This window comes from Callithrix jacchus, chromosome 18 (genome assembly GCF_049354715.1).
Source record: "Callithrix jacchus isolate 240 chromosome 18, calJac240_pri, whole genome shotgun sequence".
Taxonomy (NCBI): domain Eukaryota; kingdom Metazoa; phylum Chordata; class Mammalia; order Primates; family Cebidae; genus Callithrix; species Callithrix jacchus.
In genome coordinates, this window is record NC_133519.1 from 40,846,912 (window position 1) to 40,873,150 (window position 26,239).

The 26,239-nt window shown below is 45.2% G+C and overlaps 1 protein-coding gene across 50 annotated transcripts in view; it reads right to left on the reverse strand.

Moving 5' to 3' along the window:
• Window positions 1-26,239, reverse strand: part of RGS8 (regulator of G protein signaling 8) — a 42,516-nt gene that overhangs the window by 6,239 nt on the left and 10,038 nt on the right. For 4 of the 50 annotated variants that reach the window (XR_013528980.1, XR_013528981.1, XM_078355087.1 and 1 more), the window contains exons 2-7: window positions 24,727-24,836; window positions 23,569-23,642; window positions 21,564-21,692; window positions 18,866-18,967; window positions 17,971-18,035; window positions 247-413 (exon numbers count right to left, since the gene is read on the reverse strand). Coding sequence is in view for 38 of the 50 variants with exons in the window: in XM_078355087.1 (XP_078211213.1) it covers window positions 247-413; window positions 17,971-18,035; window positions 18,866-18,967; window positions 21,564-21,589 (360 nt within the window). In the remaining 12 variants the exon portion in view is untranslated. Of the gene's footprint in view, window positions 1-246; window positions 414-527; window positions 675-17,970; window positions 18,036-18,865; window positions 18,968-21,563; window positions 21,693-23,568; window positions 23,643-23,760; window positions 24,152-24,559; window positions 24,839-26,239 lie in introns of those variants that run through there. The other 46 variants (XR_013528983.1, XR_013528986.1, XM_078355089.1 and 43 more) reach the window with 29 other exon arrangements.

Genomic DNA, 26,239 nt, shown 5'->3' on the forward strand with positions numbered 1-26,239 from the left:
CGCGTGCCTGTAATCCCAGCTACTCGGGAGGCTGAGTCAAGAGAATTGCTTGAACCCAGGAGGCAGAGGTTGCGGTGAGCCGAGATTGCGCCATTGCACTCCAGCCTGGGTAACAAGAGTGAAACTCCGTCTCAAAAAAAAAAGAAAAAAAAAGAAAGTCCTCAAGCCTGGCTCAGATCCTCTCTGAGGAGAGAAATGCAAGCCAGGAGCCATGGATAGACAGGACGGTCGCCGCTACCAACACACCTCCCGTGGAGCCTGCACATCCACAAATTCCTCAAAGATCCTATGGGCCTTGGAGACCAGTTTTGCAGTTGACCTGGTCTTCTTGAACTCCTCACAGGCCAACCAGAACTCCAGGTTCTCTTCACTGAACTCCGTCTTCAAGAAGGCACGGAATGCAGCCACCCCATCTGTGGATATGAGAGGAAGAAGAGAGATAAGAAGCAGCTTAAGTTTAAGAACTGTAGAAGAAAGAAAGGTAGTAATAGCGTGAGGGTGCCCCTAATTATCCAAGCACACTGCACCTCCACATCCTCTTGAAAACCCCATTCTCGGCTGGGTGTGGTGGCTCACATCAGTAATCCTAGCACGTTGGGAGGTCAAGGCGGGTCGATCACCTGAGGTCGGGAATTCGAGACCAGCCCGGTCAACGTGGTAAAATACCGTCTCTACTAAAAATACAAAAAAAATTAGCCAGCCATGGTGGCACATGCCTGTAAACCCAGCTACTTGGCAGGGAGGCAGGAGAATCGCTTGAACAGGGAAGGCGGAGGTTGCAGTGAGCCAAGATCACACCATTGCACTCCAGCCTGGGTAACTGAGTGAGACTCAATTTTTTAAAAAAAGGCCCCATTCTATTAGATACACAAGTGTCCTCAGACACAAGTCATGCTTCTTATTCAATAGTCATAGTGATATTACAAAGTTGCATTTAGAAAGCTGTAGTAATATGTTTGGAGCACAGGTGTCTGTCCCCTGGGTCTACTGGTGAGCTATGTTGCCATTTAAAAATTAGGTCAAATAATTTGTCCTCTACCCTAATCTGAGTCAACCATCCTGAGGAAACACACAACCTGTTAGAAGGTAGACTAGAGGGGAGTGTGAAGATCTCATCCTTTGCTACTACCAAACAAATCTGAAAGTACACTACCTGCAAAATGTAGTCAGCAGTGTCGCTCTGTTACCTGGACAGGGTTGCAAGCCCCTTTAAAAAATAATCTTTGAGGTGCTGTATTTTGATGTTTTATTCCATGCATCCTTCATTTTAAAAGATATTGCCTATCAAATTATGTTTTAATTAAGATTGAGTATAAGTTTTCTGCCAAGTGATTTAACAAATTAACATGTCTTTTCATTTTTATTAATCAATATCATACATATTGCCAGGCAGTGCTCCCAACCAACACAAGATGACAGGGTTACCACATTGAGTTGGAAAGGGAAATCATATTTATTGATAGTTTATGCATCCAGTTAATGTTTTTATTTAAACATTTTTTATAAGTTATTTCAACCTCAACACACTCCCCTCTAATCAAATAACAGCTATAGCTTTCTATAAACTGTCTTCAGGAGGAAGGCACATACAACCTAGGATAAAGAAGTCTTCTACTGGTTATAAAAAACTCTGGCAATAATCTTTTATTTCTTTTTTAAAATTCCCCAGAAGAACAAATGTAAACAACTCTTAATTCTAGGTGACAGGATGACCGGGGCTTCTGGTGTCCACCACTATGCACCAGGACTGTGCACTGGCCAGGTCATCTGACAGATTGCTGGTAGCATGTTGTTGATATATTCAAATGATTACTTTTACTTTGAAATGGTTTTATTTCTCTGGATTAAAAAGTTGTCATATATCTTTTTCAAAATATATATTTTAATGTCTATATTAGAACAATATCATAAAAGCCAAGACCTTTATTTGCAAGAGCCAGGAACATAAGAAAGGTTTTTGTGTGACTCCCAACACTAAGCTTTAAGTCACAAGGAGATTTCAGTTTGGAAGCCTGAGCTCAAAGGTGTTTTAAAAACTAGGAATGCTAGTCGGGAGCAGTGGCTCACGCCTGTAATCCCAGCACTTTGGGAGGCTGAGACGGGAGGATCACAAGGTCAGGAGTTTGAGACTAGCCTGGCCAACATGGCGAAATCCTGTCTCTACTAAAAATACAAAAATTAGCCGGGCATGGTGGTGGGCACCTGTAGTCCCAGCTACTCAGGAGGCTGAGGCAGGAGAATTGCTTGAAGCCAGGAGTCAGAGGTTGCAGTGAGCAGAGATCATGCCACTGTACTCCAGCCTGGGCAACGGAGCTAGACTCCATCTCAAACAAAAAAAAAAAAAAGAGAGAGAGAGAGGAAAAAAAAAGGAATGGCCCGGTGCCGTGGCTCACAGCTGTAGTCTTAACATATGGGAGGCTGAGGTAAACAGATGGTTTGAGCCCAGGATTTCGAGATCAGCCTGGACAACATGGCAAAACCCTATCTCTACAAAAAAATACAAAAACCTTAGCCAGGTGTGGTGGCATGTGCCCGCTACTCAGGAAGTTGAGGTGGGAAGATCACTTGAACCCTAGAGGTTGAGACTTCAGTGAGCTGTGATCACACCACTGCACTCTACCCTGGGTGACAGAGTGACACCCTGTCTTAAAAAAAAAAAGTAAGATAGCCATGTAATTTACCATCCAAGCCAGGTCATTTTGAGAGTAAAGGGTGCATCACTGTTAATTACATGCAGACAACAGTTATAAACCGTGACCACCACAGGCAAAACCCAGGACACATGATCACCTTAACTCTGAACCATGGAGTATAGAGAAAGTGAAATATAATGTAAGGTTACTTCCCATCAGGCAGGAGGAAAATAAAAGTGCTCCTGCACCAAAAGAGAAGATGAGAGTAACATAGTCTAGAATCAGACGAGAGGTCTGCTCAGGGCACCTCCCGCTCCCATTCCTACACCAGATTCAAAACTCTGGAAGAAGGAAATAGAAACCCAAGTTAAACTGAAAATCAAAATGAAACAATGACACAGCAGTGTTTAGGCAGAGATGGACTGAGAATCATTCATTCAATTCAGCAATATCTTTTAAAACAACTACTAATGTAAAAAAGTATAGATGGTGAAAAACCCATCATAAGCTGAAAGTACCAAGAGTCGAAATGCACTTAACACACCTAACCTACTGAACATCACAGCTCAGCTGAGCTACCCTAAAAATGCTCAGAACACTTTTGGTACAGTATTTAGTAAATTATATGAGCTATTCAGCACATGATTATAAAACAGACATTGTGTTAGATTATTTGGCCCAGCATTGCAAGAGAGTATCATATCACATATTGCTAGCCTGGGACAAGATCCAAATGCAAAATTTGAAGTATGGTTTGCACTGAATATGTATCACTTTCACACCATCATAAAGTCGAAAAATCATCAGTCAAACCACAGTAAGTCGGGGACCATTGGTACCGCTCAAGGTCTTGGGATACATAAGAGATCAAAATCATAAAATCCTTGCCCATAAAATCTCTCATGGAAACTTTCTTTATCACCCCTCCCTCACTCTGTCCCCTCCATGGAGAAGATCCAGAGGTCTCCACAGGCTCCAGAGGGAACTTGAATTAGAGAGCCAGCCTGCCAGCCAGGAGATCCCCACTGCTTGCAGGAGAGGACCCTGTGGCAGAGGCTACAGGCAGAGGTTCAAGGGAAAAACAGCTGGAGCTGTGGAAGCCTCAGTGCTCTTAAGGAGATTTTCTCCTTGATGGAGACCCAGTGCCCTTGAGAACTCAGTAAAGGGCTGATTTAGCAAGGAGGGGACTCTGAGCAGTGACCAGTCCATGGTTTCACTATCAATGGACAGAGGGGGAATAAAGGGACCATAGGCTAGAGGTTCCCTCTGCTGCCTCCATCTTAACACACTTTCCACTATATTCAGGGAATAAGGAGAGGAACGAGGGGCCCTAAAAGACTGTGTGTCTATCTAAAAGAATGACTGGAAAGTGACTTGGAAAAAGCAACTCAGAAGAGCCTGTTGTTGGTTTAAACCAGAAGAGAGTACACTCTTCGAATGGGAGAGTTTAAGGTTGCTTGTGTCAGATTTTAATTTTTAACCAAACAGAAACAGGTGCTTATGAACAAGGTGAACACAGTTACAGACAAGGAAAGAAAATTACCTTTCTGCCTTCCTTGATGGTACTGGTAAAGACAGCCTTGCTAAGGGAACTGTCTGGCCCTAGGTGAGGTGTAGACATCACCTCCTTTAATCCAGGTTTCGGCTTTGTTTGGTCTCTGTGTGGATGAGTAGAGACAACGTCTGCAGAGTGCTCTCAGCAGCCTTGCTTCACTTCTCATCTTACAGTTGAGGAAACCGAGGCTGAGAAAAGCGACATGCCCGATCTCACACGGCTAACAATATGTAGCATCAAAAACTTCATATTAGGTACACTAACTTTCAATCCAACACAGCAATAATGTCATCTTCATTCATTCATTCACTTGTTATGTGACTCAGCCTCTGCTATGTGCTAAAGGCAGATACAAAACAGAACTTGCCATCAAGGGGATGTTTGAGCCAAGAAAATGTAATCATGGTGATGATGATGTAGTGTGATAAGTTACATGATAGAGAAAGCAGAGGGGTCATGAAGGACCCAGGAGGGGTGCCTTAGCCAGCCCAGAGGAAAGAAGGGAAGACCCATGGGAGGAAGAGGCTTCTGAGCTGACATGGGAAGTAGAGGAGAAGAAAGCTAAGCAAAAGAAAAAGGGGAGGATGAAGAAGAGAACTGCAGCAAGAGGAAACCACAGGAATGAAGGCCTAGAATTAAGAACATTTACTTGAGTAATTGGAAGGAGTTTATTAAGACTAGCATTTAACAGTAATACAGCTGAAAATGACTGGGCCTGCTTCTAGGATAGCATATACCAAGAGGCCCGTGAAAGAGCCAGAGAGATGGAAGAATTTTGCAGCGCTACAAAAGGCCAGGAAGAGAACATTTCAAGAAAGAAGTAGTCACTGTGTCTAGTGCTTCCCAGAGGTCACGCTAGATACAGTCTGAGAAGTGATCACTAGATTCAGCAAGCATTGGAAGGAAGAGTTTTCATGGTGTGATGGGGTCCTAGCCGTCCCATGGTACGTACTGTGGGGAATCAGACTGAAGGAAGTGCAAACAGTCATTCAGATGACTCTTGCAACAAATTTGGTAGAGAAAAAAGTAGAGAAATAAGACAGCATAGCTGGAGGGAAACATGAGGTCAGGAAAGAGATTTTTTTGTATAAGGTAGACTTGGGTATGTGTAAATGTTGATCTGATCGGAAAAGGCCAGTTGAGCAGCAGGCCTTGAAGTTAAAGGAAAGAATGTAATTGACAAAACGTTGCACCCAGGAAGGTAGAAGAAATATGAAGAGGAGCAAAAGGAAGGGCTATGTGTGAATGCAGGGAAGTTTCTCCTTTCAGGCAGGAAATTGAAAGTCTGTCTGATGTTAGCTGAAGAAGATGGTAGAACCTAGGAAAGGTAGGGTGCTGTTTTTACCTATTTATTTAGGATTCGGGCTGAGGGATTTTGCTTATTTACTATACACCCTGCATTTTGCTCAGGACTTTACAAAACATTAGCTCAATTTGTTTTCACAACACTGATCCATAGATAATATCACTCCTCTTTCCACAGGAAGAAACTGAAGCTTGGAGGAATCAAGAGCAGAGCCGAGATTCCCAGCTAGGTCCCTCTGACTCCAAAGCAAGGTCTCTCTAGACATGTGTGCAGACAGAAGGGAAAGGGCACTGAGAATGGGAGATTAAAAGAAGCAGAAGAATAGCATTTGAGGAAGGCAAATTTTAGAGGAGAGGGACCAAGAAAAAGTGAAAGGACTTGTTTTCCTTAAGGACAAAGGCAAAGAAAAAAAGAGAAAGGCAGATGAAGATAGAGAAGAACAGCCAGAAAAGGGACATATTTGAGATGCATCAAGTGGGATGGCTTAATCTTTGTAATTAATTTGGGATAAGGTGACTGTGAATGCGGGCTGCACCCATGTGCCAGGTTTTGGGGCCATGGCACAAACAAATGAGATGAAGTCACCACCTCATAGAATTTATAGGCTAGTCTAGTGTAACAGACATTAAGTGATAATTTAAAATAATTAAATGAATTATTACAAATGCAGAGTGGGCTACAGTGGGGTGGGAAGGCGGTGGGAAGGCGTTGGAACAGCGACCTTGAAAAAGTTAGTAAGAATGTGATAGAAAACAGTCAAACAATTATTTAGACTTAGATTCCGGGGGAAATTAAAATGCACCAAAAAGGAAGCAAGAACTTTTAATCTGATGGTGCATCCATCATTCAAAGAGAGGACCCATTAATTAGTTCCAGGCTGGCTGATGATCCTTGAACCTGGAGAATAGCAAGGATTTAGCAAGTGGCAATTGGGGCATAGCGGAAGGCGATAGAGATAAGCAGGAAGTTAAAAAAGTTGAAGCCAGAGAAAGAATTTTTAAAGTAACATCAGCAAGCACTGACAGCATGCTTGCTTTGGGCCTGGCACCACGCCAAGTGGTGTATGAATTTTACAGCACTGGCTTCTCATAGCACAGCTACAGCTTAGGTCCTGATATTTTCACCACTTGATAGGAGAAAAAACAAATCTTAGAGAAGCCAAATAACTTCCCCAAAGTCACACAGTCGGTAATTGCAAGGATGCTAAACTGCAAAGCCAGCGTCCTCATGCGTGTAGGAGGTCTGGCCTCTAGCTCTGCATGACGGTAGCCCGAGGGATGCCTGTGCCAGTGACCACTGAAGTGGAGGGAGAGGACTCCCACTGTAAGGCAAGTCAAGGAGGCCACAAGTGACACCAGAATGGTGACATTTCCAGGTGGGGTGGAGAGAAAATGAGAAAATCCACTGCGGAAGGCGGAGGGGTAACTGAGCATATGTCAACACAGAAACAGGGTGGGCATGGGCAGGAGAGTTCCACCAAGTTACACCGTAAGCAGCTAAGGCTGCCTCAGTGGGGATGGGGACTTGGAGTTGGAGATGTGTGGTGAACTCATAGCCAGCTCTCATTACCTGGCAGCCTGCTGAGACAGAAGCACCATGGGTCTGAGCTGGGAGCACCAGTTCTGACCAGAATCAGCCCCATCATTAACTGTGTGACCTTGGACAACACACTCAGCTTCACTGGGCCCCAGCATCCTCATCTGTAAAGTGAGGGGGTTGGATTTGATGAGCTTTCCCAGGTACAGTTAGCACTCTGTTCCATGCCCTCATGGCAACTTAGACTAGCCTGTTTCAGACACAGCTCTTAGCGGATTGATTCTCGCAGTTCCACAATTCCATCTGTCTCCTCATCAATGTCAATGTCATCACCGTCACACAGCGAGGACCTACCCCAGGCCGAGTTCTGCACTGCCCAGTTTGCATACATTCACCCAGTCCTACATCAACGCTCTGCTGCAGACAGAGGCTCTGGAGTCACACAGCCTGAGTTTGAATCCTGCATGACCTTGGAAAATTGTCAACATCTCCAAGCCCAAGTGTTCTCATCTCTACAATGGGAATGATGAATAATGTCAGGACTTGCTGAATTGGCTGTTATAAGGATTAAATGAGACAAGCCACATAAAAGTACCTAGTAGTACATGATAAGCAGTCAATAAGTGTTAGCTCTTAGCAAAGTGTGTTTTATAAACAAGGCAAGCGAGACATGGAGAGTGTGTCTGTAGTCACTTGGCCGGTAAAAGGTGAGAAGTGGATTTGCACACACGTCTGCGTGACTTCCGACCCACTCTCCTATCTCCCCTAGTGATGCTGGCAGACCTCCAAAGGAGAGATAGACAGTAAGCCCAAATCAGGCAAACGCACCACACACGTGCCACAGCCTGGCAAGTGTAGCATTTGGCTCACAGACCTGGAGATTCTCCAGCAAAAGGACACCTGCTGTCACCTTCTCTGTGGTGAGAACTGAGGCCATTAGGTGCCACCAATAATTTGGAACCTGCCTAAAGTCTCTTCTCTCCCACAGCACTGATGGCCCACCCTATCTTGGCTTTTTCATTTCAAAAGAGCTGAACTGTGAGCAGAAAGGCATCCTTCCCGACCATGGCCAGGGGATGCTGTGACAATGAACAGCTGAGTGGCCTTCTAAAGATGCCATGTTCTCTCAGGCAGCCTCAGCCCAAAATGTGGTGGCCTGCATTTCCAGCACAGGCTCAGAGAGAGTGGGAGGGAAACCAAAAGAGAACATGCTACTTGAAAGTTGCCTGGGACTATAAGGGAAGGAATCTAAGGAAGGAGAACCAGCCCTTCCTGGGAGGGTCTGGATCTGAGATGCAACAGAGTGCAGATTGTGGCAAAGACACCCCAATAGACACACATCACAAAAGTTTGTGCAGACTGCACCTGCCCCCAGCCCTCCTCCTCCACTCAGCCACTTTCTGTGCCCACCCCTCTCAGCCCCAATCTCCCCCAACCCGTTTTATATTCCCAGAGCCTGCACTGAGCAAAGCAGGCCATGGAAGGTCAGTGAACAAAGAGACACTTTAGTCTGAACAATGGAAGTGAGAAGCTGGTAGCGGGGAAGGCTGCAGGAGCCCCTCCTCTTGCCTGGAGCAGATGGCAGCAGCGGGCTTCTGTGGACAGACCACTTGTTCCCCCACCCACCCACCTGGCCCACCTTTCCTGCTTATGTGACCAAGCAAACAATTCCAAACACGACTGCGTAAAATCCCAGCCTATTGCATGGAATGGAGCCAGCTCCACAGTTTCTCCCCTCCATCTACCTCCCACTTCCTCCCAGCAAGCTTTTCGCCTGGTCCTTTCCGGGACTCCACAGCATCTTTCCCTGCCCCACCCCGCCGGCCTTCTGTTCTCTTTCCTTTTTGTCCTCTTTCTCTGTCTTTCCTCTTGTCCATGAACTGTAGTTTGCTTCAAACACAGGATGCTGGTTTATCTCTGAAAGGCTCATTCGTGTCTCCCAGCATCTCTCAGAATGACATGCTTTGCATTAGGTGTGTTTCCTCTGTCGAGACCCCATGCACCCCAGACCCTTCCCCTCCCCTAGACTCAGGCAACTGGAGTCCCCCTCCTCTAGATTCACACACACACACACACACACAAATTTCAGGCAGCCGGAAAGAGTGACTGACTACTCTCTGACCCCTGAAGCTGTTCTGCCTGGGATTCGGTCCTGGCGCTTATTCACACCAGTCAAGTGTGAGCTTGGGAAAGAGACTTAACCTCTTTGTGCCTCAGTTTTCTCACCTGTAAGATGAAGGTCCTGACAGCATCTTCTCCTCAGGGTTACAGGATGTGGTGAGTTCATACATGTAAACAACATGCAGGCCTGACACATGGACAGTGATTGCTCGATCCTGGTTAGTGGCTATTATTCCTGTACTTAAGGAATAATAGTGGCTTAAGGAGTCATCATATAGAACATAACACACCCAGTACAAAATGATCCTGGTAACTGAAAGGCAAGGAGATGGGGAACAGTTTGAGAAATTGGAAGAGAAATGACAAGGACCTGTCGTTTTTGTCATTTCATTTTTATTTCACTTTGGTTCTCTTTGTTTGACCCTTTAAGTTAGCCAAGCGTCCTGAGAAAAATACATTTTTTTAGATGGATATGCATCTAGTGGCAGGAGGGGAAAGGCTTGCGTCCAGAATTCTTGGAACACTGGGCAGAATGTTGGCATTTACCTGAGCATTCACAGAACCTCCAAGAACACGCCGCGGCTGTACATGCTGCCTGCGGCTGGCTTTCTCCCTTTCATTCTTTGATGGAGGATGCTTACATAAGAGAGGAAACTGGGTCGCTATGAATGAGCAGTGCAGCTGGTACAGCAGGGAGTGGAGTTTAGGTGACAGTTGAAGGTTCAGGAGCCCTGATACAGCTGGCGTCAGGGTGGGCTTGAGCCTAGCTCAGTTCCCAGGCTTGGAAAAATACTAGATCACAACAACATGCTGTCCCAAAGACCAGAGTCCTCTTGTATCCCTGAACAAAGGGAGAAAATGAGCTGGTGAATAGGTTCCAAGACCAGATAGAGGAGAAGAATGGAAATTACATTTCTAAAATCCAGGACACATATACTAATGGTGATCTCAAAACCGCTTTGATCCAGAAACAAGTCACTGCTTTGAAATTCATGATGAGAATAGCATCAGGATCAAAGCTTTTCTTTTGTGAAATCTGCAAAATGAATGTTTCTAAACAATTAACTGGAGGTGTCCACAGTGGTTTGCACCTGTAAGTCCAAACAGTCAGGAGGCTGAGGCAGGAGAATCTCTTGAGCCCAGGAATTCAGGGCCGCAGTGAGCTGTGATCATGCTACTGCACTCTAGCCTGGGCAACAGAGCAAGACCCTGTCTCTAAAAAATTTTTAAAATAACCAGGGCTAAGTAACATTTATTCAGGGAGATTACTTAGAGAACAAACTCTCTCCAGTTGTGACATTTTATTGGCAAGCATTTGATATGGTAATTGTCCTTCAGTAGTGTGATTAATGTAATCTTCTTCAATGAGCTCCACTTCATTAGTATATACATAGCAAGATGATTTCTTATAGTCGTATGAGGACTTGAAGATTGTTGAAGTCTCTGCACCAGAAAGGACACGAGAGAGCCTATGATCGAACCCTACACTGGACACAAAGAAATGGTGATCTCTGAGGCTGCATGGTTTCTTATGCCTAGGATGTGGTAGCAGAAGAAAGGACAGCCTGGGTTTGCAACTCCTATTCCAATGTTCTTTCCTATTTTGTCAAGCAGATGCTGAATTAAGTCACCAGAAAATCAAGGTGGAGCCTGTATCTGCAACTATTTTAAGAAATCAGCAAGAAATTTCTCTTAAGGGGTAGACAAAAGAGGTGTGCCCCTAACAGGGTGAAGGTTTAGCATTCACAAAGGAATCCTTTAATACGGGAGAAGTATTATGAAACCTCATGTACACCAGTCCAAAGCCTAAAAGATTTTGAAAATCAAGTATGCAGAAATATTGGTCTAGTTAGTTTGATATAGAAATACTTCAGGCACTCACAAAAAAGGGAATATATCAAATTCACCTTCTGGGCTCTTAAAAACTACATCCTCTGCTGGGTGTGGTGGTTCACGCCTGTAATCTGAGCACTTTGGGAGGCTGAGATGGGCAGATCACAAGGTCAAGAGATCGAGACCATCCTGGCCAACATGGTGAAACCCCATCTTTACAAAAACTACAAAAATTAGCCAGGTGTGGTGGCGTGTGCCTATAATTCCAGATACTTGGGAGGCTGAGGCAGGAGAATTGCTTGAACCCAGGAGATGGAGGTTGCAGTGAGCCAAGATCACACCACGACACTCCAGCCTAGGGACAGAGCGAGACTCCATTTCGAAATAATAAATAAATACTACATCCTCAACGTGACTCCCTCACATGCATGGGGAAGTTTGATGCGGGGCTGCCAAGATCTCATGAGGCAAAGGGGACAAGCATAATGGCATTCAAAGAAGCTCTACTGGCAGTTCTATACTACCCGCAACACAAACTCAAGTTGTCTGTGGGATCAAGAAGCTGACACCATCTCTGGTATATAAGAGGCATGAAATGCATGTTTTTTCAGTAAATTTAATATTATGTTAGAGGAAAAATAATTAGAATAGCTTTGTTTTTTATCGAGTGTCTCTATGAAGAAGTCATCATGCTTAGCATTTCAGAGCAGTGATCACACTGAACTCTCACAACTGTGCAAGGTAAGTCTCATCATTCCCCTTCTACAGATGAGGAAAGTGAGGTTCACAGAGGTTAAGCAATCAGAATAAGGTCACATAACAGAATGGGCTAGAAGCCTGTCCAGTGGCTTTCATTCAGACCTCTTTCAACAGGCTTTTAACAGTTGCCTAAAATATGTCAGGCATTCCTTCTATAAAGACCAAATACACCCACATTTCCAGGTCCAAGTACAAACTACAACAATGGAAGATGATGGCAAGCAAGTGCAGAAGTTTCTTTTTCACCCATCTCTACTTTGCACATCTTTTTCTGACCCTTTTTCTCAATATATCCAGAAAGCACACCTGCCATATTTGTTTATTTCCTGTCGAACCCTCCTCCCTACATAAGTGGAATCTGGGATACACGATGTACCACTAGGGATACGCTGCCTGACCATTTTGGAAAGCTTCCACATGAGATACAGTCTTTCGTGTGTTTCTTGGAAAGCACGGGCCACCTGCCCCAGCAGCATGCTCCAGATTCCTGGTTTTACTTATGTGTCTTTGAGAACAGAGCTTCTCAAGCTGAGATGTGTATAAAGCTTCCTGGAGGGCTTGCGGGAAAAAGATCCCCAGGTTCCTGCCCCAGGGATCCTGATTCAGTAGGTCTGAGAGGACTCCCAAAGTTTTATTTCTCGCAAGCTCCCGGCAGATGTTGGTGCTGTTTCCCTCGGACCCCGCTTGGAGTTATGCTGTTCTAGAATATTTTGGCCTGGAGAGGACTGTGAGGAAGGCTGTGCCGTGAATGGAAGCCTGACTGTTCGACTGTATGTTCCAGAGCTGAGGCCATTTACATGAGTAACTTAAGAAATTTCATGAACTGATCATTTTAATATTTGTTTATTTGATTGTTAGTTTGGGGTCTTCTGTTTGGTTGCTGTGTGACCAGCTCCAGTCATTATATTTTTATATGTCAACCATTATCTCAAAGGGGGTTTTTAAAAACTAAGAGTTTCTCTGTTGGCTTCCTATTCTCAGAAATAGATAGCTCCTCTGCAAATGCAGAAGAGCTTTCAACTGTACTATCCATTAACCCAGCGTTTCCTGGCCCTGGCAGGGACGGGTCAGGAAGACCCACCATCCTCGTTCAAACAGCAAAACAAGGCTAAGTACCAAGTAAATGCCTGGGGTGAGGTGTTCAGTCACCCACGTATGCAGTCACACTTAAGAAGTGAGAGGAAAGGGGAGGGAACTCTGCCTTCACCTTCACCTTAAAACTGGAATAAATCTAGCTTTTTATGTCCAAAAAGTATCAAAGGACAGAGGGAGGCAAGAAGGAAGGGAGAAAAAGGGAAGGAAGGGAGGGAAGAAGGAAAGAAAAAGAGAGAGTGAAGGGGAGGAAGGGAGCACCAACTCAGAGTTCAGGACTTAATGTCCCACTAAAAGCTGAACAAATAAAAAATGTTCACATGAACCTCACAAGGAATAAAGATGAATATACACCATTTTGTGCCTGTTTCTCAGTGACCTATCAGAAAAGATCTTCCATCAACCAGGGATCTTTGCTTTCTTGGATATGAGCTGCAGATCGGAAAGTCACCTGAATGTGCACACTCTCTCTCACACACACTGTCTTGGGAACAGACTACATGCACAGCTCACAGACATGGAGCCTAATTGTTACTGGTGAACAGGAAAAAGATGCCAAATTAATGCACATTAGAAATCCTTCCCTATTGAGTGAAGCCATCGGCAATTTCTATTTCATTGTTAGTTGTTATTTGTTTGTTTGTTTGTTTGTTTGTTTGTTTGTTTGTTTTTAAAGAGCACTTAGCTAGTGGTTCAGACCTCCAAAAGGGCTTCTTCTATTTTATACTGGAAGTACAAATTATTTGGAAATAAAACAGCTCCAAATATTTGCCCTCCTGATTTTATAAATTCTAAGGTTGAAAAAATAGCAAAGTTGCTTTATTTTTGCTTGAGGTTTCAGCCCATGAGGAGCTCAGCCAAGGAGGGGAGAAGCTTTTTAACACAGACACCATAGCCCCTCTTCTGGTGGCTGGAGCCATTTCAGCTCTGAAGCAGTATTTTACATAACCCTGCAGGCAGTGCTGAGTCAAACCACCTGCTGAAGGTGACTGATTATTGCCCAGCCTCTCTGTTTGCTATAGACACATCCTGGATCCAGCTTTTGACACCTCCTCCTACTCCAGATCCTTCATTGTATAATTGAGGAAACAGATCTTCTAGGAGCCTGAGAGACTCCATCCCCATCATCCAGCTATCCAGTAACAGAGCTGGGTCAAAATCGGGAACACAGATCTGACTACCAGACAATGCTCTTCCCTTAATTGTCCAAAAGCATGTTCCCCGATTAAGTGGAAACCATGCTGTAAACCAAAAGCAGCCTCTGCCCACAGATCAGTTAGGTCTTCTAATATTGACAAGACGGAATTGAAGAAGAGCACTTATGTCAGGATTCTATTTGGAATCTCGAGGCAACCCAGCATGTAGTCAGCACACTGCATTGTTTCCTGCGTTATTGGTATGCGTGCCCATTCACTCAGAGGCTGCATTCTCCACCAGGGATGGACTGTGCCTTGTTCATCTTTGTGCTTCCCCTCGTCCAGCTGCTTACCATAGATTTTGCACAAAATGAACACTCAGTACATCTTTTTAAACATAAATGAGTGCCCAAAACATCCAACAGAACACGGATGGCAAAGATGCTCTGTAGATTGAGGATGGGGGATGGGGGAATAATCATCTGTATTTTCCAAAATAGAAAACTTAGGGGAGACAGCTGCCTACATGTACAAAATTACCAGGGAGTGGGTTCTAGATTCATGGACTTTTTTTTTTTTGGCGATCAGTCATTCAGGGATTCTTCACTCTTCACTTCTTAAGACATGTTGTTGTCTTAATTGCAAGCTCCGCAAACCTCTGATCAACGCTGTCCCTCCTAAGAGACCGGCACACGTGCAATCCCTTTGGAAAAGCTTAATCAGCCCTAATTGAGTCACAATACCAACCCAAATTAATTAGACTTTCAGGAAGTTGTCAACATCCTTCAAGATAACCTGGGCTGACTACTCCATAGGTTTCACAGGGGGGTACATGTTCAAATTCTAAAAGCTTGAAATTCTACCAGTGACTCCTGAATAAAGACCCCTTTCTTTTCAAAGACATTTACTCCATTGGCTTTTTACTTGTATACTATACAGAAGTATAAACAGAACATCGGACTCCAAGAAGGATCATAAAACTCCAAAGCTCAAAAAGCCTATTTCTGCAGTAGTTTTACAAAGAAGCAATCTGGTGTCAGCTTGTTGTTTTGTTTCTTAAGAAGCAGGGTCTCACTGTCACCCAGGCTGGAGTACAGTGGTGTGATCATTGATCTCGGCAGCCTTGACCTCCTTTAGCAATCCTCCTGCCTCAGCCTCCCGAGTAGCTAGACTGCAGGCATTCACCATCACACTTAACTAATGTTTTATTTTAGTAGAGACAGGGTCTCACTATGTTTCCCAAGCTGGTCCTGGACTCCTAACCTCAAGCGGTCTTCCCATCTCAGCCTCCTAGGTAGCTGGGACTACAGGCACATGCCACCACACCCAGATAATTTGTTATGACTATTATTTTTTAGAGGTCGGGTCTTGCTTGTTGCCCAGGCTGGCCTTGAACCCCTGGCCTCAAGTGATCCTCCTCCCTCAGCCTCTCAAAGTGCTGGCATTATAGGTGTGAGTCACTGCACCTGTCAGCTTAAAACACCTTATCAGAGTCCCCATCTCAGAAAAGCTTCATTGCACTCCTGAAAACCAAAAGCATTCCTGACAGAAGCAGAACCCAGCGTCTTCTGATCTAAAAGTCATCAAATCAGACAAATAAAGTTCAGCCTCTACTACAGCAATCTAACCCTGCGCCTCCAATCACTAGTTTCACCACCATAACTACGGCCGTAATGACTTAATATTAACAATTGATAGCAAAATTTGAAATCTTATTCTCAAGGCACATTTATTTTGCATTTGATAAATAAAAGTATCATTTAAAAAAAAAACCCCACCATATCCTTACAAAATACCTTTAAGTAGAGAACCTGAAATCAACTAAAGGTGTCCTCTTTTTTTTTTTTTAATTGTACCTTAGGTTCTTGGGTACATGTGCTAATCATGTAGGATTGCTGCATAGGTACACACAAGGCAATGTGGTTTGCTGCCTCCATCCTCCCGTCACCTACATCTGGCATTTCTCTCCATGTTATCCCTCCCCGACCCCCTCGACCCCTCTGTCCCTCCCTTGGCAGCCTCCAACAGACCCCAGTGTGTGATGCTCCCCTCCCTGTGTCCATGTGTTCTCATTGTTCAACACCCGCCTATGAGTGCGAACATGCGGTGTTTGATAAGGTGTCCTCTTAGTAAATTTCTCATATTCGGTTGACAGGTAGCAAGCATTTCCATCCTCATTTTAGAATGAGGAAACAGCCTCAGGGATTTGAACTAAGTGAGTCAGTTGTGAGGCTAAAATAGAAACCAAATTTCAAGATGACCTTGAATGAAATACAGCCAGAGGCCGGGCGCAGTGGCTCAAGCCTGTAATCCCAGCACTTTGGAAGGTTGAGGCGGGTGGATCACGAGGTCAACAGATCGAGACCATCCTGGTCAACATGGTGAAACCCCGTCTCTACTAAAAATTACAAAAAATTAGCTGGGCATGGTGGCGCGTGCCTGTAATCCCAGCTACTCAGGAGGCTGAGGCAGGAGAATTGCCTGAACCCAGGGGGCAGAGGTTGCGGTGAGCCGAGATCACGCCATTGCACTCCAGCCTGTGTAACAAGAGCGAAACTCTGTCTCAAAAAAAAAGAAATACAGCCAGAAAATAAGGTGTAAACTGATAGTGACACTTGGTTAGCTTAATGCCACTCCAGAAAAGAAGTCAGAATGGCCTCACAAAAAAAAATAGCATTACTGAAAATCCTAAATATTATTACACATTTGCCATTACCTTGGCAAATTCATCACATAAGCTTGCTGTTTGGGGCATAGCCATATGTTACATACACTAAATCAATGCTGTCCTTCCTTCCTAAGTGTAATCCACAGAATACTAAAATGACTATTTGTCTCACAAAATTACTTGCTGCAATATGTACTTATTCTCAGATTTTGCATTTAATTTTAAAATCTACTCAAACGTATTTATTAATCAGTTTATCTGGATCAGCAGCATAGTTGGAGGGAGCCATCCAGCAAATTGAAAGCAAAATCACTTCTAAAGACATCTGAAGACTGAGATTTCTGTGAAGACCACTCAACCACTTACTAACAACACTGAGTCAAAATCAACAACACAGGTCTGACTCCCACCCAATGCCTTTAATTTAATTGTACCAAACCATTTTCTCCAACTAAGGGGAAACACTACTCCAAACTAAAACAGCCCTTCTGTTCCCAGATCAGCGAGGGCTTCTAATATCACTGTGACATATTTCAGAGGGGCACGAAATGTCTGTCTGAAGTCTTTCTCTTTACAAAATCCTCTCTCTTCCTCACCCCTGCTCTGCCATGCCCAGGTGATAAATGTCACTGGTTTCTAAGCCTAGTGAATTTGAACTTGCACATAATGAGAAAAAGCAAGAGATGAAAAGTCTGGCTGACATCAAATTGCCCTCTCCACACTGCAATATGCACAACTATGTCTGCCTTTGTGGGAAACAGAAGGCATTACAGAGGAGGAAGGGAAAAATGGAACAGGAAGGATAGCAGAAGTTGTGTTCCAGTAAAACTTATACTCAGTAAGAAAGTGAGGAGTAAAATGCAGCTGGGATAGTAAACCCTCAAAACAAAAAGCAACAGTAAAACTCAAAAACTGTCAACTCAAGTGAACAATAAAATGCACAAAATGTTCATTTGACTGACGCATAGCCCGACTCTCCCATAATTTGGGGGGAGGCCATTCAGTTCTATAAATAAGATCTCGCATTCCCAAGTTAGCCCATCATTCCAAACCCCTAAGCTAAACTCTCTCTTGCTAAAACTGCTAAGAAAACAAAGGCTTCTTGGGATCATTCTTTGAACCCAGAAAAGAGAAAAGAAGGCCCTCGTCTCACTGCATTTAAATCATTCATTTTCTTTTCTGAATGTTCCTCTAGGCAGGAGGCTCTGTGAGAGCAGGGCCCACAGAGGTCTGGAACACCTAGTACACACCTGGCTCATCACAGGCCTTTGGTACATCTCTCACTAAATGGATGATTTACCATGTCATGATGTGACCTGAATTCTACTTACACTTATGAGAGAGAAGCACATCAAAGGAATCTGCCCACCTCGTAGCTTCTTCTGTGGATAATCTCCTAGAAAAAAAGAAACATCTCTCTTGAGTGTTTCTGAAATAACCTCTTTGCCCTTAACAGCCACTAAGATTTGCTCAGGAAAACAAATTGGAACGATGTGGGGGTGGGGGTAGTAGATGAAGACTATGCCCAGATTCCTGCAATTCTGTCACCGTAAATTTGTGCATTCTTAAGTAATTGATGAGAAAAAAAAAACTCAGGGCTGGAATTCAGTGAGTTCTGTCTGTTGGCTTTTAGTCTAAAGAACAAAGCTAAGTAAGTACATGATTTAAAGGTGTCGAGGTAACAATGGAAAGAAACTGGTCTTAGAGTCAGAAAAGTTAGCTTCAGCTCCCGACTCCATCTCTTTCTGTCACCTAAATTTCTGCACTTCTGAAATGGGGATAATAATGGCCACTGCATAGTTTCGTGAAGGTTACACAAGGTAACATCAATGACATTTAAAACAGCACCAGCAGAAGAGGTTCTGAATTCAGGTTACTTGAATCTAAGCATATTTTTAGAGTATGTTTGAACATTTATTTCCAAATTGAGAGCTCAGATTGACAACTAAGTAGCACCAAGAAGTATCCTTTACCACCCACAGTGTTGTGAGTGATGGATGATATGGCTTTCTTAGGAAGAAAAAGAGGATTCCCATTCTTAGATCACTAAGCTATACATTCCGAAAAGGAAAATAAACATTCCTTTCACTCACATCCAGGGATATAAAAGGAGCTGCCAAGAGACAGGAATTTTTTTGTGGCTCATGTGGTCAGCAACTCACTAAAGAAGTGAGCTATATAACTTGTAACATTACCCAGGGAATGGCACGTGGCCATACTACTCACTTGAGAGCGCGGTTGGGTTTGTCTGGAAGAATAGCTGTGAAATCACTACACGAGTCTGACTTGTGAGACAGGCATCCCAGTCGAGTCCTCATCCCTTTGTTCCTGCAACAAGCACAGGGGCAGAAGGATGGGGAAACTCTCATGATCACAGCTGTCAGCTATATACAGGGCCCCTGGAGCTGCTGCTACGGGAGCCAGCACTGCCCCCACCCGTCCCCAGGTGGTCTCTGAAGCCTTCATGTACAGGAAGAGAACACCTAGAGAATCAGTAACTACCTGAACAGTCACAGGTACCCTACCCGACCCCCTAGAGGCTTAATGCTTTTTAAAGCTGACATGGCAAGTTGATGGTAAGTCAATGAAGGTCATTAGCTTGGAAGAATTTCTAAATTAGGATTCTCTGTAGGGAAAAAAAAAAATACAGTGATAACAAAATAACAATCCACATTTTGCTTTTCCACAAGGAGGACAAAGTAACAGCAGCAGCAGCAGCTCCTGATTGCAGAGACCCAGAAGTACCCACACCAGGAGCAGAGGATGTTTGCAGGGTGCAGGGCACATATCAGAGTCTTAGAGCACAAAGTAGGGGGCCTCCAGGCAGGTCAATTCCAGCTCAGGTTCTCTCCACTCATCCCACAAATCTAGCTACAGTCAACCCATAGGATTGGTGCCTGCAGGGAAGGAGAAGAGTGATTGGTACAATCAGCATCAGTTCTCATGCTTGCCCGACTAAGCCTGTGTATTCCTATCTACATTTTGGCTTATCTCAACAGGCATAATTAAATTTTTACCATGTACGTTTATATTTCTCATGTGTTTTATTTTCCAAAGGACCCATGTAATGACAGCAGGCACTTAAACAGTTATCTCTGGTAACAGAGCCAATGAGAAGTTACTCTAATCTCTCTTTCTGACTGCCAACATTAGCCTCTGTTTACCACTTTACATTTTTTATATGTTTAATTTTTTTGTTTAGAGACAAGGTCTTGCTATATTCCACAGGCTGGTCTCAAACTCCCGGCCTCAGGTAATCTTCATGCCTCAACCTCCTGAGTAGCTGGGATTACAGGCCCAAGCCACCTATGCCCAGGTAGCCTCTGTTAACCTCTAATCGGAGGTTGGCAAACTATAGTCCTAAAATGTACCCGTGTATGTAAATAAAACTTTACTGAAACACAACACCACCATCTGTTTACAATTGTCTAACGCTCTTTCAACTACTAGGGCAGAGTTGGGTAGTTGCAACACGGACCATATGGTCCCAAAACCGGAAAATATTTATTCTCTAGCCCTTGACAGAGTAAGTTCGCTGACCCCTGACCTTTAACTATGACAACTTTTTGTATTGAGGGCAAAGGTAAGTGGGATGGGTTTAGTATAATCAAATCAGGACTTGAGAGTGACTTAGAAAGGGAACTGCTGCTTGCACGTTCGCAACAGTTTGCCACAGAAAGAGTCCTAGAAGAGGCCATTCTGCATGTTGAAAGGGGTCCTTCTGGCCTGGCTTTCTTTCCTCTTTTTCCTAGGGGTGGGAAGAGACCTTAGGGATCATCCAATTCGATCTCTTTTACTTCGAATGGATTTTCATTCCCGGTAATTGTCTTTGCTCACAGAAATCTTATCCAAGAAATGTCTGCTGGGATGGTATTATACTTGGCAGGGATGGACAGCATTTGTATTCCACAGCATGTCTCTGAAGAGCCTCTTAGGGCTGGAACATCCAAGTTCCCAGAAATATCCTCTCTCCTACAAAAAACTGGGCTGCATGTCCACTGCTCCCACCTTGAATCTCAGCCAGGCCGCAATGTGAAGCCATGCGTTTCACCGCATTTTCCAGACACTGACTACTGCTGTGCTTTCTTCTGAGACAGTGGGCGTCTTATGTGTCCACTCTCGCTTGCAAATTGCAGGGTGCCTGATGGCAGGCCATGTGAGCAGCTGATTAAGGACTCGAGTCATCCCATTCCATGAATTCAAGTAAAGGTCCTGCTCAGGCTACCCCACAGACCAGAGCCCAACTTTCAGTGAGTTGCTTCATTCCTCATGCCTCAGGATCATCAGTCATAAAACACTCAGGTCACTGCCCTCCAAGAGCAATCAAGAGGACTTTCAAAAAATGACAAATCCACACAAGCCATTTAACAAGGTTTAGCAGGGGCCAGTGTAATGGTTGCTAATTGTCACCAAGACAACTGTGATTCCCACAAAATATTCTTTGGGACAAAATGATTTTTATTTTTCTTCTTCCTAGCTAAGACCTCAATGATAATCTTCTTAAGTCTGAAATAATGAGGGCAGAAGTAAGAGTCAAAGGTTAAGGATATTTAAAAGAATAATGAGGCTTTCCCTCCTCTGCCTCCTTTCTACAGCCGCTATCCCAGTAACTCACAGATATCCCTAAATGGTTCCATACAAACTCATGCATAGTCCCTCATCCCACCGCGTAAGTCACTGCCAAGATGTCCCACTGGCCGATGGGAGGGCTTCAGCTAAGGCAGGTCCTGCTTGTAAGACCACAGCTTTGCAAGAGGCACACAGACAAGAACCGTGCAGTTCACACAGGCCTACGGGGAGAGATGCAAGTGGACCACCCATGGACTCAGAAGGCTTGGGCCAGGCTCAAATAGCAAAGGGGGTGAGAAGGTGGAGAAAAGAGGAAAGGGTCAAGGGCAAGAAAACAGGCCATGGATTTCATTACCTGCGTGGCATCAGTAAGGCCGCCATACAGGCATCCGCTTACGGTTAACCCTTGGGCTGGTTTGCAGGGACGTCAGGGCAGGAAATAAGACTGCGGGGCTCAGGAATTGACCCTTGCACGTCCTCTCACCTAAAATCAAAGAATCTTCTGTAAGAGGGGCCAACCTCTCTCATCTGACTGCACTACACATCCTCTCAGAGGGCTTTCGGCCAACGGACACCTCCCCACACATCCCCCACCAGGACCCACAATGTCCACTTGTCCTTAGCAGGAATGACAAACCAACAATGGACAAGAACAGACTGTTGGTGGCTTCGTGTTGGTGATTGTTGGTTAGGAGTTCCAGATTCCCCAACCACTGGCCATCAAAAATAAAGTGGGACATGTGCCTCAGGGGAGGTGTGGGTCTAGCAAACCAAAATTTACTGTTCTCTTTCTCTTACTAAAGTGGGGCCCAAGTGACTGGCCAGCGGGATTGTGGGGGGCAGTACTTGCTCCAAAATAATCTGATTGGATGCCGCTCTGATTCTCGCCTCCCTCCGAGGGCACTGTCCCAGGTGGGAGTGCGTGGAGACTGAGGAAGGTGGGAGTGGGAGGGAGGTTGGAGGAACTCCAAGAGAGGCTTGTCAGGCACCGTCACCACACAGGCTTGCTCCTCTGCAGGGATCACAGGTGCAGGCTGAAGAAATGAATATGCAAGTCACCCTTTCTTGCACATATGGAGCCTACATGACCTTCCTCAGCCTGGGGACTGGCCTATTCTTGACACGGAGCAGGAAGGACATGAGTGTGGGGGAAAAGGGGTCATGGAGGTTGAAAGCTGACTGACTGACTTATTGTCTTCCTCTCCTGAGGGTTCCATTCTCAGTGCTTCAAACCCTTTGTTCCCACAGAAGAACTCTGATAGGAAGAAACACGTGAGGAGAGCTGCCTATCCATAAAGGGCTCCCCTGGGGAACTCTGACACCAAACATAGAATCCACTTTAAAGGAAACCTAATTTAGATAGATACGACTCCTATGTGAGCTACACCATTTAAATCATTTTTATATTACCTTGGACATTTCACAAGTGCTTTTTAAAACAAGCTTCTTTAGTAATACTATAATTAATAAAATTAAAAGATCGCTTTGTTAAAACTAGAAAAAAACAATTGGTGAGACTGTGTGGAAAGACCCATCATCACAGGGACACCTCTTTAATCTTTCTCCTAACCGGGCTTACACCTGCTTGCCCAGAAGTCAGGAAATCAAAGCCTTTGCAGCTGTGACGGTCCCTAGATGTCATGTTTGAGGCACCTAGGCCTCTTGCTGTGGGATATGGCCCCAGGGGAAGGGGAAACCCATGCAGGGACCTTTATTATCCTAGAGCCAAATGGAACAAGAGACAAACCCACCTACGTCGCAGGCAAGGTCATGTGGGGCAGGGAATCCCCCAGCCTTCTGTCCCCGCCTTGTCTCTCTTCCCATCCCACGGCCAGCACACACTGGCTTGCCCAGGCTGTTCAGATGCCTCTCTCTGTCCTTCGGATCCAGCACTGCCCAAATTGCTGCTCAGACCCTCCACTACCCATTTTGTGCACTCAGCCACAAGCGCCACTAAGTAAGAATCAGCAGGACACTCTGACCCAGCTGCCTTGTCCATCCCAGCAGGGCTTTTATCCCATTTGGCCCTGGACTTAGGAGAGTCAGAAGTTACCCAGGAAGGCCCAGGAGGTTCAAGGGTGTGATTGCCCCCATAGTGCACACGCCCTCATAGGTGGGCATCAAGTCACAGGTGCGTCGTGGCAGACGGGATGAGACATGATGGGAAGAGAGGATACTCAGGGAAAAAACAAAGGTTAAAAGCAAAGAGCAAAGATTTACAAAGAGGGGGAGAGAAACTAGAGCCTCAGCGTGAAGAAAGCAATCAATATGCATGAAGAGGCAAGTTAATTAAATATGGATAATGCAATCGGTGCGCAGACACCCTGGAGAGGAAAGAGAAAAGCAAAGGCAATACTCACTGTCTTTGGCCAGTCCTCATGGCCTGCGGGTCTTTGCCAACTGGATGGTCAGAGAGGCTGCGGGTTAAGGCGCTCTGGGGAAAAAGTAGATCTTTCATTTAGCGGTCAAATCCTCGGCAAGTGAAGGGCATGTGTGCATAAACACATAGGCGCACATACACATATATACACACACAGCCATGCACAACACACCTCCCACCACTTGAGCCAGGCAGCAAGCAGCCCGGCTGAAAGCTCTTCTCTCTGCTTGTCACATCCAGTAAATACTGAAGCAGCCTACACCCAGCGGGCGGCAGCTCAGCTCCCGGGCACAGTCTGCACACCCATCCTCATTGGCAGGATGCAGGAGGTGCCCCTGAGCCGAGACCAGCCTCGCTAACCTGAAGCTCCTCTGGCCGCAGCTCAGGGAGAAGTCCCCACAGCCCACAGCTGCCTCCCTCTGCGCCCAGAGGCTGTGCGAGGGCCAGCAAAGAATAGGTATTAACTCTTTCCAGTCACCAGTGAGCTGAAAAATCAAGTGTCCAGGGAGCCCTCTTCTAATGAGCCCCGCTGCTGGTTGAAGGTTGGCTGCTGCACCGGGAGTGGGGAGTGTAAAGATCTTGCCCCAGACAGCTGCTGACAGCAGGAGCCACTCCAAATCAAATCTCCTAATGAGCCAGGAGGAGGGGGGCTGTCTTGCTGGGTGTGATGTGATGTGATAAATGCAGAGAGCAAGAAAGCTATGGGGCAGGTCACACATCTAAATTCCACCCCCTTTCTCCCAATTTCTATTGTGCCGCACTTCCAAGCCAAACCACACAGCCCTGAAATTAGCCCTCTGCCACATCTCAGCTGTGCCCCCTACTCTACAGAGGCATTTCTCCCCCAGTTCGTCTCCACTCCCACCCTAACCGGTGCCAACCACACCACTCCCCACTTCTTAATGAGAAATTTCCACCTCCTCTGCCTTCCCAAACATGCATATTTCCAACTCTATGCTTCTGCCTCTCACCTGGTTTTTCCTACAGTAGAAACTCACCTCTCTCCCTCATCCATCACCTAGCAACTTCCCCCTACTTGCATTTGTTATGGAGTGAGACTTTTCCCTTTGTTCCACCAAATCTGCACAATATCCCTATTCTTCCGTCTTTTCCATTTTTTTCTTCCAAACCGCCTTACCCACATGGGTCTTCACACTGCCTGCTTCAGTCCAGGAGGACTCTCTTCCTGCTTGCCCTAGTGTAGTGGTTCTCCAAGCGTGGTCCCTGGACCAGCAGCGTCAGCATCACCTGAGAAGCATCCGAAATGCAAATGTTCAGGCCCCACCCCCAGACCTACAGAATCAGGAACTCTGGGGACGGTAATCAGGCTTCCAGGTGACTCTGATGCATGCTAAAGTTTGCAAACTGCTGCCCTGGGAGAAAGCTCGCCTTCTTGCTATGCTCTACGTCCCTAAGGCTGAGTCTACACTCCCACTCAGGAACTAGCTCCAAAGACACATAGCCTTTGCTGCAAGTCACTTCTGAAACCCCAAAGGCAGCAGAAACCTCAACAGAAAGTGATGGCTTTATAATAATGGAAATGGATTCCATTTGTTAACCCTTTTTAAATATATAAAGCATTTTCATATATTGTCACTCAACAGTCCTGTGCCATCGTCAGAGAGGGTGTTATTACCCTCAGATGAAAAATGCTGAGGCTAGACAAGGTGATGTACCTTTATCAAAGGGACACAACATGCCAGAGGAGGCACAAGGACCAGAATGTGAGTCTCGTGACTCTAACAGCGGAGCTCTTTCTACTACACCACACCAGGACCCCGTCTTTCTGGCAGATCTGCTGGTGCATAACCTGAATTCTCTCAGTGAAATGATTCTGCTGCAACTACTCATTGCCTGATGATAAGATGAAATAAAAATTCTGATGCTGCCTCCACAATGACTCACTGCCTCTTTCTGATAACGTCCACGGCGCCCCTCTATTAAAGGAAGGGAACTTTGTGTTATAAAATGAGAAGCAAAAGAAAAGTTTCTCATTTCTCATTACCCCTTTCTTGAACCCTGTTGCTAACTGGGGTTTAGAACTTCAGCAGAAAGAGAACCCTTCATTTCTGGACATTTTCTTGGTACATTGCACCATCAAAAAACTGGTACACAGATATACTGGTGAATAAAAGCCCATTGATAAGTGGTCCCCTGATTCAAGATATGTTTACAGAATAAGGTGAATCCACATAGCTCATGTTTAATGAGCAGTTAGTATGTGCCAGGTATGATGCCAAACATTGCATTTGAGTCATCTATTTAATTTTCAGAACAAATGTACAAAGCCAACACCTGTATCACCCCCCACCCCCTGCCTTTACAGATGGAGAAATAGAGACAGGTCATTGAAAAGTGGCAGACCTGGTACCTGGTACCAGACCTGACGCTTCCAGCCTCTGCTATGCTCCTCACTTCAACACAAAGGTAATGCCATCATTGGACGCCTCCCACCAGCCCTGAAACAGTGCAACAAAGGCCTCCTCCAAGTTTCATGCTGCCCAGGCCAGTATCCAGGGGGTAAAGGCCCCGAGGAAAGAGAGCAGGACTGCAAATGGGCCTGAGTTGTAAGTGGAAACTAATCAATATTAACCAGGCATCAGAACTTCAATTAGCCTTTGGAGAAATAATACGGTCACAGGAAGTCAGTA